General features: G+C 26.6%; 2 protein-coding genes across 4 annotated transcripts; one reads left to right on the top strand and one right to left on the bottom strand.

The window, feature by feature from the left end:
* The first annotated feature begins 1,610 nt into the window (after window positions 1-1,610).
* Window positions 1,611-5,161, top strand: Ubc2 (ubiquitin conjugating enzyme 2). The gene is made up of 5 exons (XM_089173719.1): window positions 1,611-1,741; window positions 1,846-1,896; window positions 2,045-2,177; window positions 2,399-2,546; window positions 2,636-5,161. The coding sequence occupies exons 1-5, from the start codon at window positions 1,611-1,613 to the stop codon at window positions 2,731-2,733; spliced, it is 561 nt and encodes a 186-aa protein (XP_089029845.1). The 3' UTR covers window positions 2,734-5,161.
* On the bottom strand, window positions 1,620-21,122 carry LOC107066916 (CD63 antigen). Of its 3 annotated transcripts, none has more exons than XM_089173714.1 (6): window positions 20,755-21,122; window positions 13,136-13,324; window positions 12,782-12,952; window positions 11,046-11,267; window positions 10,622-10,683; window positions 1,620-1,734 (listed from the first exon to the last, which is right to left on the bottom strand). In XM_089173714.1, exons 1-6 carry the CDS (start codon window positions 20,815-20,817, stop codon window positions 1,722-1,724), a joined length of 720 nt encoding a protein of 239 aa, XP_089029840.1. In that variant the 5' UTR covers window positions 20,818-21,122; the 3' UTR covers window positions 1,620-1,721. The 3 variants fall into 3 exon arrangements, with proteins under 3 accessions (XP_089029840.1, XP_089029841.1, XP_015177459.1); XM_089173715.1 differs by having other exon boundaries at window positions 1,622-1,731; XM_015321973.2 differs by lacking the exon at window positions 1,620-1,734 and adding an exon at window positions 5,261-8,202.
* Window positions 21,123-21,530: the final 408 nt, after the last annotated feature.

Genomic DNA, 21,530 nt, shown 5'->3' with positions numbered 1-21,530 from the left:
AACGGAATCCTAAATTATTATGCATTGATTGTATATATATTTGACATTATTAATCTCTAGATTTTCGTGAATTATTGTCGGTTAAAAAAAAGAAACAAAATATCAGAAAGAAAAGTGTTATAATAATAACAAACGAGAGAAAACAATATATGAAGGAACAATCCACAAAAGCTTAAAAAGAAATCTCTTCGATAGTATCGATAGTATCGATAGTAATCGTGTTTATAACCTTAGTTTGTATTTTTGTTTTTTAAATTTGTTAAAGGGAAGAAAAAAAAAGAAAAGAAAGAAAAAAGAGAGAGAAAGAGAGAAAGAAAGAAAGAGAGAGAGCTTGCGCGCGTGGTGCTTGCGCGGCCTCCATTATCTATCTATCTCTCTTTCTCTCCCTATCACCTCGGTCCCTCTTTCTCTCTCTCCCACTTACTCTAAAGCGAGAAGAGAGAACCGGCGAAGCCGCGAATCATCGCAAAGTCCGCGCGACTCTTCTCCTACGCGGATCGCCGCCAAGTCGTCGTTCTCGTCCCTTTCCCTCGTTCCTTTTCCTCGGCCCGCGCCTCCCCTCCCCACCAATCCCGGCGAAAGATAGTTCCTCGCGCGACGACGACGGCAAACACGGCGTGGACGGACGCATCATACACACGAGGTACGAGACCCTACTACACCGCTTTGTCCCTCGCGCTTGCTTTCCTTTACCTAACACCACCTTTTATACTTTTATATATCAATACGATATTTAACACACACCTTTCGTTACGATCTATCATTTTTATTTGTCTTTTTTCTTTATTTCTTTATTTCATTCTTTTTCGTTACTTTCCTTTTCTTTTCATTTCTTTTCTTTTCTTTTCTTTTCTTTCCTATTTCTCTTCCTCCTCCTCCACTTTCAATTCTCTCTCTCTCTCTTTCTCTGTCTGACTCTGTCTCTTTCGCACTCACTCATTCACTCACTCACTCACTCACTCACTCACTCACTCGTTCCTTCCTCTCTCCTTCCCTTCCTCGGGCGGTACGTCCTCCTAGGGATCGTGTTCTCGAGGATGCTCGAGGCGGTTATCCCGTCGCGGTTAAAACGAACATCCAAACGATCAAACGAATCCAGATATTTCAAATGGATATGAAAGATATCTAGGAAAAATGTCTACTATTATGGCTTATTCTTTTACATCGATATCTTTGTTCTCTTTTTTCTTTCTTTTTTTAATTTTTGAGAGAGAGAAAAAGAGATGAACCGTTCAATTTTTAGTTTTAGCGTTTCTCCCCTTTCTTTTCTTTCTTTTTTTTTCACTTTATCAATCAATTTAAAGTTCTACTGTCATACTGATCGAAAATTTATTGTACATCAAACAAACGTTTTATTAGAAATTTGAAATATTTTTATTTATAAATCTCCTCGTATTTTATTTCTTTTTTTATTTATATTGTTTTTTTTTTTTTTTAAAGAATTACAAATTAAATTAAAAGAGTATTGAGCATCATAGGATGCAAATTATTTAATAATGTGTTTTCTTTACTATGAAAAAATTGTTATGAATTTAAAAAGTTTTGTTTATTTGCAACGAATCATTTAAAACTAGCAATAACCTTTTGGTTTATTCATACATCGTAGAATCATGTCGTCCGGAGCAGGCTCAAGTGGAACTGGAAGAGGTCGTGGTTCCTCATTGGCGGACAATAAGCCAGAAAATAAAGAAACCAAGCCAAATCCAAAGATGTCGAAGGCTCTAGGAACTTCTGCTAAAAGGTATTAAAACATTGAGATCAATCATTTTAATGTTTACATCGGGGAAATCATATTCCTTGTTTTTATCATTATTTTCATTCGTTTGATATATTCTTATATCGCAGGATACAGAAAGAATTGGCAGAAATCACGTTAGATCCACCTCCAAATTGCAGGTTTGTCGATTACAGTTATAAATACGTTTATATACTTTTGTATCTATTTATTACATTTTATCGTATTGTCTTATTTATTACTACAATGATATGTGTGTTATGCAAATTACATTTTCTATTTTCAACGTTATCTTTTTTTGTTTTATAGTGCTGGGCCTAAAGGAGATAATTTATACGAATGGGTATCTACAATACTGGGTCCTCCAGGTTCTGTATACGAAGGAGGTGTATTTTTTCTCGACATACACTTTTCTCCGGAATATCCCTTTAAACCTCCAAAGGTATACTAGAACTTTTTTTCAATCTTTTTTATTATATTATTTATTTGATCCTTTGTCATATGAGCTAAAGCATGGAGAACTGAATGACAAAGTTAGTTCTGTATTTTGTGCTTCTTATGCTTGGTCTGTAAAGTGTATCACAAGTCTCTCATGTTGCTATAATGTAAGGGATTAATTAATATAATTGTAATATTTATAATATAACTCATTTGTTTTTACAGGTAACATTCCGAACACGTATTTATCACTGCAATATCAACAGTCAAGGAGTGATCTGTTTGGACATATTAAAAGACAATTGGTCTCCTGCACTTACCATTTCGAAAGTGTTACTTTCTATATGCTCCCTTCTCACAGACTGTAATCCAGGTGTGATATTTTATAATGATTAATTAATAAATATTTGTAAAATGATCAATTTGTTCTAAGCAAATGTTTAATATTATTCTCTTTTACAGCTGATCCTTTAGTGGGTAGTATAGCAACACAATATTTACAAAACAGAGAAGAACACGATCGCATAGCACGGCTATGGACCAAACGTTATGCTACATGAACATATTTGTAATACATATGTAACTCCTATTAGTCTCATGCCAAGTTCTCATCAACTGCTGTTCTCATGAAAACGTCTCACTCCACTAACTATTATACATAATAATCCATGATTATACTGATCGAGAAAAACTTTACGTGAAGACCTTTTGAGATCAGCTTGACCATGATTGTGATGTGCTTTGTTTCAAGGATGTAATGTGCCTAAGATGAATGGATGTGTGTGCGAGTATAATGTGTTAGGGCATGAAATAGGAGTTTTTTCACCTAAAAATTATTGACAAGATAGTATTTAAATGGATTGTATTGTACGCAAACACAATACTAAGCCGATATTGCTAACATTTGTAGGGTAGGTGAGATATCATGAACAATATTATTACAAAAAGAAAAAAAGGAAAAATAATAAAAACAACAAATAAATTATAAGTCAACCTAGGTGCATAGTTTGTAAAATGTGAATGTAGAAAAGTTACGATTCTTCACGATATGTATACTTACATATTTTTATATTTACTCAATTTATGATATTTTTTAAAAATGATCATTTTAATTCGATTTTAATCCCATCGAAATTGGCTATAAACACCACGTCATTACGTGCACCTATTTAAAAATTTGTACCCAGTACATCTCCAAAGAATATATATTGGTATATTCGAAAAAAAAAAAACGATTAAATCCAATTATAATATTTGGGGCCACCTACTAAAATCTTTGTAACTGTAAATAAATATCATTTCCTGTATATTCAAACTCTAGTACATTGAAGAAACTGCAATTTCTATTGTCTACATCTGTATGTATAAATTGTCTTATTAGTCCATAAGTATTCCGTATTGACTCCATGAACTTGTACTACTTTTCGTTGCTTCTTCTTTGGTATTTGTACTTTTCTTTCTTTTTCTTTAGAAAAATGGCTGTGCTACAAGACAAATTGAGATTTAATCTTACTCTTTTTTGTAATTTCTTGTAATAATAGCCATTTCATATTCAACAATGTGTTCACAGAGAAAGTATTGAAATTTATGTTTTAGCTAAAGAGATAATCCTCTTTGGGATTGTACTTTAATGAACGAATTTATAGATATTTCTTTTTGAAGTAATTTTTTTCTATATATATATATATATATATAATATTAAAATACATTTATGGCAAGAGACGAAAGATGATTACTTTTAATAGCAAGGTGGACCGGCAGACCACTTTGTAAATAATTCTGATCAAAGGAGTAAATTTGTCGCTTGGAAAACTGGGTGGTAATGCGTATGACTGCAATTTATATACCTTGTAATAAACAATCAGTAAAACTCAATTCAATTGAAAAGAAAATTGTACAGTTTAATGATGTAAACTAAGCATATAAGATTTTTCTCTTCGATGTCAGAATTTCTCTTGTAAATATCACTACTGCGTGAAATGACTTTGCATGACGATGAGATGAGATTTTATTTATCTATCTCTCTCTTTCTCTCGCTCATTTTTTCTTACCTCCATTATAAATATATATAAACTATTTCATGCATAATTTTACTCAGTTACAATGAGAATATTACTTGAGAATAATATTAGATAAATCTGATTTTTTGTAAACTGTTGAACGAGTATACAAATTTTGTATGTTGCTTAAGTGTGAAAGTGGCGCGGCGCATTGATTCTACTTAGGAATTGTAAATACGTCGATATACATACACACATATTTGTCAAACGTGCATTTGTTGTTTATAAGAGTAGTAGTGGAATATAATCAATCTTGCTCTTCCTTAATTAGAGAAAGAGAGCTGCAAAAAAAAAATTAAATACACGAAATTATAAAAAACGACAACAACAAAATTATACGACTGTGAAAGTGCATAATGCAGTTTGCTAATTATGTTTAATATCCTGTTAAATTTGATTTAACTGAGGATCATGTTAAGTTTGTATTCTTTTTGTAAAAAATTATCAGGGGAAATGTTTCATTCCAAGAAAGTAATGAATTCCACATTTCATTTTATTTTTATTTTCTTTTTTGTTTTGTTTTTGTAAAGATTTATTTATATTATAAGTTCATTGATTAAATTGCATCTAGTTCAGCAATTTTCATCAGACAAAAATACTATTTTGTTTATTTTATATATAATTTATATATACGTTTCAAAGTTAGGCTGCATTATTCACAGAAAATAAAACATGCGTTATTCGCAAAAAAAAAAAAAAAAAGAAAAACTATTTAACTGATGAGTGCGTTTAAATGCTAATTGTAATCTCTTTTATTTACTAAAAAGAAATGAAAAGAGACTGCAACCTTTTAACGATATCAAAATGTCAGAAGAATACAAAGAAATAATAAATCCACTAATCCTAATCAATGATGGATGTTAGTCTGTTACCGAACGGTCTGCGTAAATATACAAATTACAATTAAATAAAACTAATTATAAACTTACTACAATATCATCATATTTTTTGTTTATCCTTCATAAATTTTGTTATATACTAGGTATGTAAGAATTTGTTTGAAAAAAAATTCAAATGCAATAAAAAGATTAGTGTAATTAATTTATTATAATATACATAAAGGCTAGACAAATATATGTGCTAATAAGGACATGTCGTTGGCTCCTAAATTGCCAAGAAAAGATAATCAATGAAGTTACATTAAAATATAATGGAATTATCTTAAAAAATATAAATTCTTTTCTTTTCTTTTCTTTTCTTTTTTTTTTTTTTGTCTTTATCGATATCAATTTTTATAATTTACAATTTTTTGTTTTCTTTTTTTATAAGAGGAGAAAAAAAAAGAAAAAGAAATTAGCAGGTAAAATATATATGTAATTTAAATATAAATTCACACTCTCTTGTTGTAAGAATACGATAATATGTAATATGTAAAATACCAATGTTCTCTCTATCTCTCTCTCTCTCATATTAATACTGATTATAATAATCTTTATCAGTCTTATCTCTTGCCCAATTATCAATCTATACCAAGAATTCAGATTGAGATTTATAAAAAAAAAAAAAGAAGAAAAAAATTACGATTATTATAAATAAAAAGGAGCGAACTTTGGACAGGTGCTAGTTTTGGACAAGCTATGTTGCACAAGGCAATTAAGTGACATTAAAATTCTCTCTCTCTCTCTCTCTTTTTTTGTTCCTTTCTTTCTTTTTTTTTTCTTGTCTATTTTAATCATTTTATTATATATGTCTTCTCCCCCTTTTTTTTCTGTATGTTAGGCACACTTTAAAATCATACATATTTATTTTTATATATATATATATATATATATATATATATATATATATATATATCTCTTATATTGTTAGCTAGTTAGATTATAATATCATGTGTGACAACACAAATTATCTATTAATATTTTCGTTTATATTCATTTTGAATTTTTGCATATTTAATTACTACCAGAGTGCATTTTAAAACAACGTACATATACATAAATGATATAAATACCATTTGAAATCTTTTTACACCTCTTTCTTTTTCTTTCTTTATCGTTGTACCATTACATTCAAATAATTATATATTATAATGATTTTTTCTTTTTTTTTGTTCAATTGAATGAAAGAATATTGTAGCAAATTTTCAAGTACCATACGTATATATCATCATCATCATCATCATCATCATCATCATTATTATTATTATCATTAACATAACTTGTCGTTTAACAATAACTGTCCTAGTTACAAATTATTCTTTTCAATAATTAAAAGACTTATTGTTAAAGAAACAATAGAACAATATTATGATATCGGTATTGCAAATACTTTGATTCATTAAATTGACTCAATGTAAAATGATCTTTTCTTTTCTTTTATATTAATGATCAATATTATATCAATTTATCACATAAGAATGCATATATTAAGGATAAAATGTTTAAGTCTTCTTTTTGTTTTAATAATATAATACTAACGGCATAAAACATAAGTTGCAGAATATTTGAATATTTTGATGACACGAAGGTTTTCGTCATTAATAAATTAAAAATGTTAATAATCATTTAATATTTCATTGAAATTGTTTTAAATACCAAGACACATAGATGATGCTTGTTCATTTATGCATTAAGCCATTGATAAAAAGAAAGAAAATATTATTTATGCATTACTTATATGTATATAAATATTTATATATATATGTATAACTCACATTATTACTTTGTCGTTTACGAATAAAAGTACGCACACATTTATTGAATAAATACGATATCATTACGAGTTTGGTACAAGTAAAGACTGCTGCAACATTTTGAGATAACTATATTTAAATAAATAAATTGTTTAAAAAAAAAACAAATTACAAAAAACTTTTACTCATCGAGAAAAAAACACACATAGGAATGTATGTCGTGTTTTAAATGATTCGTTTATTTTTAAATATGTTATATATAATAGAATCAATAAGCCATTTTGCATAATAATGAATACTAGAACAATAAAGCTTGTTTTTTTGTTGTTGTTTTGTTTTTGTTTCTGCAAGTAAATCTCAGATAATCATCGATTCACATTGCAACGTTTGGAGGGAGGAAGATTTGGCAAAAATAGCTCATTGTTTCTTTTCAAGTATTATTTATAAATTAAAGAGGAATGATGGTCGATTAAGTTTTATCGCGAGTACTATATGTGATTAAGTATCTCACATTTACACGATAGATGTTTAAAATAAACTATGCTTCTACTAGGAGCGAAGACATATTTTTTTTACGTAGATGACAACAATATTTCTTTTTTGTTCGTTTCTTTTTCAATCATTTAATTTTAACATCATAGCTGCGAAACACATGGCACATTAAATTGCATTAATTGTCAACAATTGTCGCTTTTCTTGTTTCTTTTTTTTTTCAAACGCTTTTTATAATTCATCTTTTTATATGTTTTTTTTTGTTTTTTTATTTTTTACTTGTTTTTTTAATTTTTTTTTGTTCCATTACGATGATCTCATAAAATTCTACATAAAAAGAAAATGAGAGTAAGATTGTATATATTTATATATATATATATATATAGTTTGTTTGTTGTTTTTTGTTCTTTTATAGTAGTTGCCCTCTCTTTGGCATTTTTGGCATGTTAATGGCAGTAAATCATCCCCGTTCTTTTTCATTTTTTTTTGTTTTTTTTTTTTAGAAAATTATTTCATAAAAAAGAAAAATCAGAAAATAGTACCTCGACGATTAAAATCTTTTCAAGTTACATGTATATATAACTTGAATTAGTTTAGTTATTAGAAGTAACTTGAAAAGATAGTAAATGTATTGTTTTTTTTTTTGTAAAAACATCATTCCTCTTTGCTATACATTTTTGTAAGTTTTGTTTCAAAGCACGATATTAATAAAAAAAAAAAATTAAAAATGGATCATATTCGCAATGGAAATAGAAAGATATTTTTTTTTCTGCCAATGTATGATGAACAATATTATGAAAAATGCCCCCTTTTAACTGATGGCAGATCAATGCGCTGTGGTTTCGCTGTAAGTAAAAATATTACGTCACTAGATTTTTCATAACTTTCTTTTTTTTTTTTTTTTGGTTTTTAGAGATACATTAATTGAGTAACATAAGTGCACTGCATATCGACTAAAGCGGTAACATAGAAAAAAAGCAAACATTCCATTTATATAATTAAAAAAAAAGAAAACATAATTTTTAAGCAAAATTTGTATTACCAGCATTGTCCAAAGTTGTCTCAGACCTTTCACTATAATAACAATGAACATAATTGGCATTGACTTTTTGTTTATTTTGTATTATTTTACCTGCACTATGTAGAAAATGTTTTTCGTTAATTAATTCTTCATATATATATATATATGTATATATGGCTATGAATTATATAATTATAACACTACGTAAACTTTACACCGTAATAAACAACAGAACATCTTAATAATATATAAATATTAATTCTTACAACTGTAATTTACGCATAATATATTTGACCGTATATATCATATATTGATATATATATATATATACATATCAATATATGAATTCACTCGATCTAAAAATCTATTATAATTGTTTACTGTTCGTGTAGACAAAAAGAGGGGAGGGATGATATATATCTGTTAATCTAAAAAAAATAAAAAAATAAAAAAAAAAAATCTTTCTTCGTTCTTATTATAACAAACATAAAAAAACATATTGTGAGAATTAATTTGCTTAAATAATCATGATTTTTTAAATCACAGATACATTTGAAACTGTACAGTTTTATCTCGAGTACTTAAACATAAAACAATGAAATCCAGATAAGACTAGCATTATTACAGTTGAGCCCTAATAATTAAAATCTACAATAGACACGTATTATTATTATAATTATTATTCGTACGAATATACAGAAAGAAGAAATGCTTCTGTTTTTGTTTGTTTTTTTAACACTAGATATATCAGACCAGTCATTTTGACTGGTCGGACCATTTTAATTCAAAATGTCTACTTCATGTAACATTTGATTTCTGTAAATAATTGAGCATCTTTTTTTATTTAAAAATATCTATAAATTCATTTACCTATTAAAATTATTATTGTTAAACATTTTTTGTTATTTTTTAAGAGTAAATAAAGACTGGAAGCCTCAAAAAGTATTTTTTTTTTTGATACACCAGTCATTTTGAATAGTGTGGTGGAAATAGGTATACTGAAAATGGTGGTATATCTAGTGTTAACATAAATTTCGTCTGTTTCTCGCTCTTTAACGATTTTTAAATTTAGAATTATATTTTTTGACAAGTGAAAGAAGAAATAACAAAATAAAAAAAAAAATAATAATATATCCTTGTCATCGTTTTAACATCGTCAACGCCATTTTTTATAAGACAAAATTTTAGCCAAGAGATTTCTTAGACAAAAAAAAAGAAGAAAAAAAACTTGTTCGAAAATTTTACAAAAATTAAAATTTAATTGTGTTCCTCATTTTTTGTCTTTTTTTTTCTTGCATTATTTGAAATCAAAAAAGATTGGCACGAATGAACTATTAAAATATACTTTTTTTTTTCTAATGAGATAATATATATATATATAAGTATATATATAAACGATAATGATCGTTTAAAGTTTACACATTTTACATAAAGCTCTTAGGATATATTGAAATAATTTGTGCCGGTCAATAATTATGTTATATGCCATTTTTCGAATCGTGTTATTATCCATGGCTCGGCTATAACAATATTACAAAGCTGAAGTTATGTACGATTAAGGTATATATATATATATTACGTATGTAATATAACGTATAAGTTACCTTACATAGAGTGCAAATTTATATAGGATTTACAACAACAACAAAAAAACCAAAAAAAAATACAATTGTTGCTATAGTGTGTGATAAAGAGAGAGATTATTACAATAATTATACATATAAAGTCTTTGTGTATGTGTGTTGGTAAATTTAATGTAAAAATGTTTATAATGTGTGTATATATATATATATATATATAAAACATACTAAAAAAGACTTTTACACGGCTATAGAAAGAGAAAAAGCCCAAATACCAAAAATAGTATCAATTTTCGTACTTAGTATACCAACATACCCATCCGTCCAATTGATCAACCCTTATTATTATTATTTTTTTTTATAATTATTTTTCATTCTTTTTTCATTTTTCTTTTTTTAGAGTATTCAAACGCAAAATGTGGTCAGTAAAGATAGTTAAGCAATAAAAAGGAAAAAAAAGTAATACATTCTTGAGATATGTGAGAATTGTGCACCGAAATTGTAAGTTATATATATATAGTTATAACATAACATGTAAGAGGGTGATGTAACCAGTGTAACAGAACAGTATTTTTATATATATATATATTTATATATATATATAAAAAGAAGTGCATGTTAGGCATGTTGCAATTTTAATATTTGTTTAAGCTGTCAGCTTACACAGTCTCATATTCGCGACGAATCGAACGAGCCAAAAAGCACGCAAAGGTTACTCCGATCAACTGAAATCAATCAATAAAAAAGAATATTTAAATAATTTGTTCTTTTTTCTTTTTTTTTTTTTTTTTAACAAAAACTCATATACAAAGTTTATGTTAATAATATCTTTAATTCAATGTGTTCCTGTTATAGGACTTGCAATTACAATTGCATATTTAATAAGTCTCGTATTTAATTAATTGTTTTTTTATAATATATATAGAATATAATATTATATTTTAATAATAATTAAAATATTTAATTTAATAAAATATATTATTATAATAAATATATTACATTTTGATAATATAATATTATATTTTTGCATAATTGAAAAAAAGGAAATATGATTTAATTAACATTTAATTAATGATTGATATATTACCTGAGTAAGTGCGATCCCTACACCGACGGATGCCAAGGCTACTGAATTGTATTTAATGGTCTTTTGTAATTTGGGCATACACCCATCGGCATGTGAATAAATCGAATTAGAATCACATTTTTCTCCGGTTGAAATTTCCGTACAACATGAATCGGGTACAGCGTTATCTGTGTAACCATTGGTTGACCAATCCACTGGACTATTAATACCACAGCATTTTAACTAAAAAAAATAAAAAATAATTGATTAAATTAATAAATACATTTACAGAGATATCATACAGAGGTAAGAAAAATAATTATATTAAGAGTTTCGAATATGATCATGAACTAGATATTTTAATCATTATTATTATTATTATTATTATTGTTGTTGTTGTTTACGTTAATGTTGTTTACGATTAACTTGTATTCAATGGCGGAAATATGTTTAGTAATTGATCAAACGATTCTTACACAATTTTCCTTTCACCGGTGAAGATGTATAATATTGTGTAGGTAATGTATGTATATATATATATATATATATATATATATATATATATATATATATATATATATATAGGGTGTTCTATTTGAATTTTCCAAGTTATTTTAATAAAAATATCAAATTCGATTGAATATATACAGGATGGGGTAAAAGTTAAAGAATATAATGTTATATAAATATTTTGTTAGAAAAATAAAAAAAATTGATGATGTTATATTATTAACATGCAACCAGAGATAACATAATAGGTGATTCAAACCAGACACTCTAGACATTTATACATAATACTTATATATAGAATGACCCAGTGTAGAACACACTTCTTCGAGTAAATACCAGATTTATTAAGTTTACTTTACCATAGTAATCGATCGAGCTTAAATATCACGAGCAAAACAATATTTAAAACAAATATAATATTATACACGTAGTAGATGATAGTTTTTTTGTGAATACAATATATATATATATATATATATATATATATATATTATTTTAATTATTAATATAAATTTATTTTATATTAATATATTAATATTAAATAAATAAATTTAATATAATAAAATAAATAAATATAATTATAAATATATTTTTAGATATTTTATAGGAAAAACTAAGGACAAGGAAGAATTATTAGATTTATAAGAAACTTAGTATACTAGCAAATATTCAAGGATCTTTGCATATAGTATCATTAATGCGAGCTACGTACAAATAAAGATAGATAGGATACGTGTAAGTTACTATGTGGGTAAGGTTATGTAAAATACATAAACGTAGTAATATACGAGTCTTATATTCTCGTATCATATGTACAATAATTTCTAACATACTAAGGAAAATAATCGATTTAGAGTTTACAACGCAAATATTTATATATATATATATTTTTTTTTTTAATAATTTGTAGAAAGATCCAAAATATTTGATCCTTCTTAATCAAGCAGCCATTTTGTTTCTTCTTTTCTTTTACGAACAAAATGGCTAACAAAGATGAATTTCATTTTACGAAAATTTTATAATTACTTTGTTGTACATACAAAAAAGAAAAACTATGGAAACTTTCAATGAATTTATCAGAGTTTTTATATCAGTCAGGAAAAAAAGAAACCACACTTTTCCGTTTCTAAGAATAAATTAAATATGATTCTAAGAAATGTGAGTACAATGTGAAACAAAAAAAAATAATGATTGACATTATAAAGAAACCATTTATAATAATTATTCAGTATTAAAAATACACTTACGTCGTATTGCATGACATCCCAAGATTTACGAATACTCTCATCGCTTTTGTATTGGTAAAATGTTTCATTCAAACGATTATGCAACATTGAATCTACTTCGTTACGCATTACATATCCTGAGATACCTGCACCCAATTCGAGTGCAAAAATGATCATCAAGAAGACAGAGTACTGGAAAAAAAAAGAAAAATACAAATAATAATAAAAATGTGAGATATAGGTTTCAATAGAGTTTAATATTGCAACGTGAGATCGGTGTAAAAATGGTCGTCACGGCAAGTAACGGTAAATTAATTATTATCTTCGTTTTGTTTGTAAAACAAATAAACAAGAAAAAAGAAACAATTTGCTTACAGTTATCAACATGCAATGATTTTCTTTTACTGCGCCGCAACAACCGAAGAAAGATACCAGGGAGACTATAATGCCAACTATTATCATCAAGATAGGTGCAGCGAAGAACCAACTGTCGACGAAATTGTTGTAACCTCGATAAACAACCAGAATTACTGCTCCTACAGAGATGAAGACGATACCGCTTATCTGTAACAATAAATTTATATTTTCATTAGTAAACTTATTATAAATGTAAAAAAGAAAGAAGAAGAAGAAGAAGAAGAAGAAGAGGATGAAGATGAAGATAAAGAAGATGTCTCGTAGAATAAGAACAACACAGTTAAGAAACAATTAATTTTCATGAGTTAACTCTTATATTAAATGGAAACAAAGATTTGTAAGGATAGGAAAAGCACGGTGTTGTCTCTATCTTTGTCGTTATTCATTAATAATTCATTGAAGACATCGATCGGTGCTGCAACTTCAGCAGTCGTTGAACTTTAACCAAATAAAGACGTTCTTACGAAGACATTATTAGCGATATCTGAGATAAAAGAGAGAGAACGGAAAAATAAAACGAATACAATATTGGGTGGGTAGTTTTATATAGAGTGTCCGTAAAATAAATATTACGTAGATGAAGATAGAAATGTAACAATACGAAAGTTAATAGCTGTATATTTATGCTAGTATATATATGCTAGATACTGTGAGTATTATTACATAAAATATTTCTAAAATATATATTACATAAATGAAGATAAAGACATAACTATTATTAGTTATTATAATATTCTATAATATAACTAATTTATAATTATTATAATAACTATTATTAATATTATTTAATAATTATATAAAATTACATATAAATTATAACTATATTATAATAATAATAATAATTATTATTATTATTATATTGTAATCAAAATTTATATTCTAAATTTTTCTTGATAATATTTATTTATTAAAAATATCCTTGAGAGATATTAATTGTCCTATTTCAAATTATAAAATTTGTCGACGAGAAAACAGAAGAAATATTAAACCACCTTATATATTTTCTACGTATGTAATAGTATATCTGAAGTCGTAGGTAGAGTCCATTTTAAAACACGCTGACAAAAGTTCTACCCACTTGCTTTGTCTTACTTTGATTTATACGCACCTTGGATACGCCTACTTATATAATATAATATATATATATATATATATAAAAGAGAAAGGGATTTATTTTATTGTGTCCTTGTGTATTATATTATTTTTAAAAGGAAAGAAACAAAAATGATTTTTCTTTCATAGAAAAATTGTCACATTTCCAGATAATTGGTTGTAATTATCGGTAAAAGGAAGAAAAAGACAAAACATATAATTCGTCCTTCGACAAATTAAAAGTTATTTTATCGTCCATGAAACATAGTTTCTGGTACTTGCTTATAAACCACCCCCACCACAACCACCATTATATATCAGCAAGCACTATAGTGAAATCGATCATGTGCGACCTAAGTAATCATTCATATCTTCGCGCGAAAAACATAACCGACCACTGGCACAACTTGAACGAATTACGAATTTAGTTATCGATTCGGGTTGCATCGAATCGATCGATAAAAAAAAAAAAAAGGTAATAGGAAAGAAAATAAAAACAATATATTTTCTATCTTTCCACTTTATTACTCACGTATAAAACGATTACGAGAAGGAGAAAAGAAAAAGAAAATGAAAGTTAACCTTAAAATCAAATACCAAACGATCGACCAATCACAAAGGTTCTTTTTATCGCCATTATTATTATTATTATTATTATTATTACAATGGTACCTTTCTAATAGTAAAAACTTTAGATAATCGTACTAACCTATCTTAACATTTAATAAATAAGATTTTAAGGAAGAAACGAAGCGCACGAAAATGCAGATACGCAGATAAAACGAATGCGTCCCATTAAAGGGTTTTAATTAAGGACAGAATTATCCGTTAGACGAGTTAAGTAAGTAGGGCGTGTGTTCGTCTGGGGACAAGGCTATGCAAGTTGTGTGTGTATATTTGTATATATATTATTATTATAGGAAATAGGACAAGGTAGAACACGTTAAAGCTCCTATTATAAAAAGAACAATGCAAAAACACATGTACTTTTTATTTCGATTTTTTTCTATATGCATATTTAACATAGATAAATGTCACCATTTATTGGCCAATCTATCATAATTTCTTCTCGTAGAGAACATCGTTGTTATCAATTTAACTTTATTTCGGTCATTATTCGTAAAAAAAAAAACATTCCAAAAATAAATGTTTTCATGTAACCGTTAAATTCGCGAATAGAAAGGAAGAAATTAAATTAGAGATAAATAAAAAGAATAAGTTTTTATCTATGATTTCCTTTCACTCGATTTTATACACTCTCTCTCTCTCTCTCTCTCTCTCTCTCTCTCTCTCTCTCTCTCTCTCTCTCTCTCTCTCTCTCTCTCTCTATAGAAAATTTAACCTATAGGAAATAAATGAAACGTGTAAAATCTAACGACGCGTCATAATTTAACCTTTTCATTTATGATCCTTTTTTTAAATCATATCAACACGCTCGAATGATTTTTATTATTAATTATAAATTGGATCAAATTTTTGGTTCATTTATAATACTCTATACTTTCGTAATAACCGAAACAAAAAAAAATAATATAATGTATGATGTTAACACTAAATATACCACCATTTTCAGTATACCTATTTCTACCACACTAGTCAAAATGACTGGTGTATCAAAAAAAATACTTTTTGAGCCTTCCAATCTTTATTTACTCTTAAAAAAATAACAAAAAATGTTGAACAATAATAATTTTAATAGATAAATAGATTTATAGACATTTTTAAATAACAAAACGCTTAATTATTTACAGAAATCAAATGCTACCTATATGGAGTAGAAATTTTGAATTAAAGTAAATTATGGTCGTAAATTAAAATTTAAGACCAGTTAAAATGATTGGTCTGGTATATCTAGTGTTAATCTCTCGAGAAAGATTTATGCGATATCGAAGAGTCTAAAAAAGGAAAAGAAATTCAAAGTAAGTTAATCATTAATTCTAAACATTACCCCGAACGCGTATACTTCCGTTTTATACATTTACATTGTATCATAAAAGGAACAGTTAACAACTACAAACGAAGAACAAGAAAAAAAAGAAGAAGTAGTAGTAGGAGTAGGATATTGATGAAACATAAAAGGTATAGTATAATACGTGATACATAAATCGTAATAGTGAAGACTATAGTACAGTAGTATATAAAATGTCGATTCAATATGACGTTGTAATACTTCGTTAGTTATAATGGTATCGATGCTATCGTACTTTCTCCCTCTGTCTTGTTCAAAACATGTCGTCCAAACGTTATATAGTTTGTAAGCTTGGCTAACGGAGGTTATGTACCACCCTACGTTCACATCTATATATATATATATATATGTGTGTGTTACACTCTCGAGAAGTTGACCCCCCTTCGACAGAAAACGACGGGGCATTGCTTGTACATTATCTGCCAAAAGTTTGGAATCATTTCAAGAATTCGAAGAAATGAAATATTTACGAGGAAAAAATAAAATAATATGAAATAAATGGTTTTAGAGTGACGACATATGGTTGATTTTTGTTTTGTCACTTATCAAACTTATCAATTGAGTATTTTGATAAATTTTTGAGTATTTTGAGTGTTTGTTAAAGATGGAGTAATTTTCTTTATAAATTATTTTTATGTAAATGTCTTTAATTTTAATAACAACCTATGACATATATTATATATTAACAAATATATTTATTAAGTTAATTTATTTATAAAAGAAAAAATAAACAAACCACTAGGATTTTAGGTTAACCAATAAAATGTTATTCTTAGACTTTAAAAAATACTCTTTTTTTTTTTTAAAGATGTAATAAAAATACGCGAGTAAAACTTTAGAAATAAATTGTCCCATACGTAAGAGAAGAAAAAACATAAGTTATGTCAACACATAAGCAAGGAAATGTTGTATTTCCGAGTTGTAAACTTTCAAGTATGGTTTGATTAGTGTAGTTTGTTCTTCAGTTATGTTTTACTTTATTTACAGGAATGAAATTGAATATACACATATATATGATCAAATATTTAACAAAGTCTGTAATAATAGTAACTTTTGAGATCATCTTTGGATGTTAGAAAGATAAATATTTTAGGATTTGTCGTTGACATAAACTACTTTTTCTTTTTTTACACACGTGACAAATTTATTATTGACAATTTCGTCGGATACTTTTTGTTACACCAGGTATATATATACAACATATACCAAAAAAAAAATGTTCACCTTTCGAAACAATTCGATTAAAAATACGAAACTTTTATCATATATAATAGCAAATTAAAGATAATAAATATACTCGTTCTATTTCTACTACGTAAATCAAATTGTCAGAACATAAAGAAATATAACAAGTTCAATATATATTAATTAAAGTGAATAATAAATTATTATTAATATATTTATCAAAATTAATTTATTTACAAGCAAGTTATATTATAATAAGAAAAATATTTTTAGGTTATATTTGTAAAATAATATCAATTGCAAAGATCACCCTGGGAACTTTTACGTTAGTTCACCCTGTATAAAAAAAATAGTGTATACTTAAAACACCGAACATATAATTTTTGTTCATTTTATACTCGATATATATGCATTGATCTTAAGAACACAAAAAAAAAAAGAAAAAAAATGGGCCATTCATGTACGTAAGTAAGTAAGTAAGTTAAGTACACGAATGAACATTAACTTGCATTATATTCTACTATAAAACATTTACCATATATATATATATATATGTTTTAAGTGAAACCTAAGATACTACGATAAAAATATTCTTTACTATTATTAACCCAACCTTTATTTCTTTTTTTTTTCTATTTACTGTTTAGCAGTAAAGAACGATTTTATCGATTTGAAACGATAGAGAAAGCTATTATTGATGGAGGGTTATTTGCCCGAACGGGAAAAATAGGAGGAACGAGAAATGGGAGGGGGGTGGGATCTGAGTATAGGGAAGACGAGATAGGGGAGGGGGAAGTTTAATAAATATATTAGGTGTACTCGTGAACGTCAGAGTTCGAAAAACTCTGACCTGGTTTCGTTTTAAGGAATAAAACAAAAAATAAAAAGGAAGAAAACAATCATCGGTAAAAATCGAGTTTTTAAAGTAACCTCAATTGAATGAATAATTTGTTTTTTCTTTTTCTTGTTCTTCTTCTTCGTATATCTTTTTCCCTTTTTCATTTGGTATATATGTCGTATGCTTTACACTATGTATAACGTCTATATAAAATGTAATTTATGTACATACGAAAGATCGATTAGGACCAAAAAGGAAGCCTTTATCATTTCTTATTCATTAACGTTTTGTTATCGATCGTATAAAATTGTTTTTTTTTCTTTTTTTTTCATTTGAATTTTTATTATCTCGTAATATTTAAATTCAATCGGACGCGTTTAATTGATCTTATTTATTATCATGTGATTTATATCGTATTCAATCGAATGATCGTAAAAAATCAAATTACAAATAAGGACAAATTTGAAATAAAATGTTGTAATTTAAATCATAAGAAAAGCTAACGATCTATATTTTATTCTCATGTAATTCAATTGAATGACGCCAATTATTAAAATGACCCCTATTGAACTCGTGGAATGATGGAAATAAAAGAAATAAAATAAAAAAGAAAAAAATACCAAAATACGAAGATACCGAATGCATTATCAGGAAACAAATATCCTCTCTCGTTCAAAAGTGTGCGGTTTAGTTTGATAAAATAACCAACACTTGAAACCCTTTAAAAAATTCCATATAAAATATAAATATAAAAAAGAATTATTAAAATAGATATGAGATTAATTATTATTGAGAAAACAAATTGTTTCGATATTTGAAAATGCTGTGTTCAACACAACAACTTGAGTCATAAAATTATCAAATATATGATTGCTAATCGAACATAAATAATAAAATAATAAAAGTGTACGGTTTAGTTTGATAAAATAACCAACACTTGTCCCCCTTTACAAAATTCCATATAAAATATAAATATAAAATAGAATTATTAAAATAGATATGAGATTAATTATTATTGAGAAAACAAATTGTTTCGATATTTGAAAATGCTGTGTTCAACACAACAACTTGAGTCATAAAATTATCAAATATATGATTGTTAATCGAACATAAATAATAATAATAATAATAATAATAATAATAATAATAATAATAATAATAATAAGATAAAATAAAATCATAAAAAATAAAATATTAATTTTGTAATATCGATTGTATTTAGTAACCAATCAAAGTTACAATATTATGTGGTCATAGTCGTACTATAGTGATTACACATAACCTAAGCATTTCTTGTAAGTTATTTTCTTTTCTTTTGTTTCCTTCCACTTCAGTGACTACTACTATTACTACTACAAAAAAACCATGACGACAACGCCAACCAACGATGACGACTAGGACAGGAACCCACCACCACCAACCATTTCTCATGGGTTAGTCCATTTCCTATCGGGAGAGAAGAAAACGAACACGGTGGGTAGAAAAGAAGAAAACTTTTCCTTCGACGAATGAATCAGTCACGCAATGATTTTAAAAGCAAACTAAAGTAAAACGAAAAAAAAAAAGAAAGAAGAAAAGGAAAAGAAATAATCGAAGAAAGGAGAAAATATTTTTTTTTTTATCAGCGAATGATATTACCAACATTAAAAAGTGCTCTCGTTTTACTTTGTTTGTTTTTTTATCTATTTTTCCTTTTCCCTCCTTACTCCTACATCTTCTTGAAATTTTAAAATATTATCTTGTTGAATATAATCTGTAGTATAGTTCGTGGAATATTTACAAATGGAAAAAAAAATATAAATAAAAAATATGTGATAAGAAGAATACATTTTCATTGGAGATATTTTGAATTTTTAAAATATTCTAATTCAAAAATGAAAAATTTTAATAATATTACTATGTAACATTAATTAAATAATAATATATTATTATTATTATTATTATTATCTTGGTTATTGAAGAATTATTATATATATATATAATAATATATAAATAATTAATAATATAAATTTTATAATATTACTAATATGCTAATATTACATATGAAGTAAAGTGATACAGTTTGATCATAAAATTATCAAAAATTATTAATTTCATTATTAATTATTAATTATTATTTTATTTATATTATAAAATATACTATATATGTATTTACGTACACATAACATTTATTTCTTATATAAAATCGACAAAATAAAGAAATGACTAATAAGATAATCTCATCATGAATATTCCTCTTATGTTAGATAATATGGAAATTTAATTTAAAAAAAAGAAAAAAAAGAATCTTAAGAAAAAGAATGACAGATAAAGATACATTACATATCACAAACAAACAACACACACACACACACACATACACAACAAACAAAATAAATTCCTTTTCTTCTTATAAAAAAAATGTCAATAAGAAAATACAAAGAGGAAGAGAAAAAGGAAGAGAAAGAGAAAGAAAGAGAGAGTACAATGACACCGTTAGTTCTCGTTACTCACCGCGAATATCAAGTTGAAAAGGAATAGCAGGTATTTCACGCAAGCCATAGTGCCGGACACCATTTTTTTTTCTTCACTTTATAATCTCACTCTCTATTTTCAATTAGGCGCGAAAAATATGAAAATATTATTATGAATATATGTATATCTATTTTCGTTTCTATATGTTTCACCTTAATTATTCGTTTATATTTTATATTTGAATAAAGCAAATTATTATTATTATTATTATTATTATTAATATTATTTAACACTTAAAACGCGTTATATGAAAATTTCTTTTTAATTTTATTGACGAAGATTTTTTTTACGAATGACAAATCGAACGAGATACTACCCCTTCGAACGTTCGTTACGAAGTGTCGTCTAGAATTATATATTTTTGTTGTGTTACCCGACAATACGATGGTAGCGTGCGCGCGCAACACTTTTAACCCCCCACTACCACTTTACCTGGGCGCACGCTCAAGGATGTATTAAGAGATAGGTGGTTTTTTTTTTTGTCAATTTTTAATATTACATTTTTTTTCGAAATGCTTTTTTCTTTCTTGTTTCCCAACTCCCAATTCGAGTTCATCTTCATAGGTTATGATTTATCGATCGTAAAAAACAATTTTTCTTTCTCGTTAATTCTTCTTCTTCTTCTTCTTCTTATGTCGAATCTGAAAATAATCGATGGTCAAAATGATTGACAATTTAAAAGGAAATTATGTGGTGTAACGATTAGTTGGATCATTGGATTTTAAATGCAAGATGTTGAAATATTTATAATTAAC

Source organism: Polistes dominula, unplaced genomic scaffold, assembly GCF_049000335.1.
Source record: "Polistes dominula isolate Pdom_NZ unplaced genomic scaffold, Pdom_raw_medaka contig_28, whole genome shotgun sequence".
In the NCBI taxonomy this organism is placed as follows: Eukaryota; Metazoa; Arthropoda; class Insecta; order Hymenoptera; family Vespidae; genus Polistes; species Polistes dominula.
This window is presented reverse-complemented; position numbering and strand designations above follow the sequence as displayed.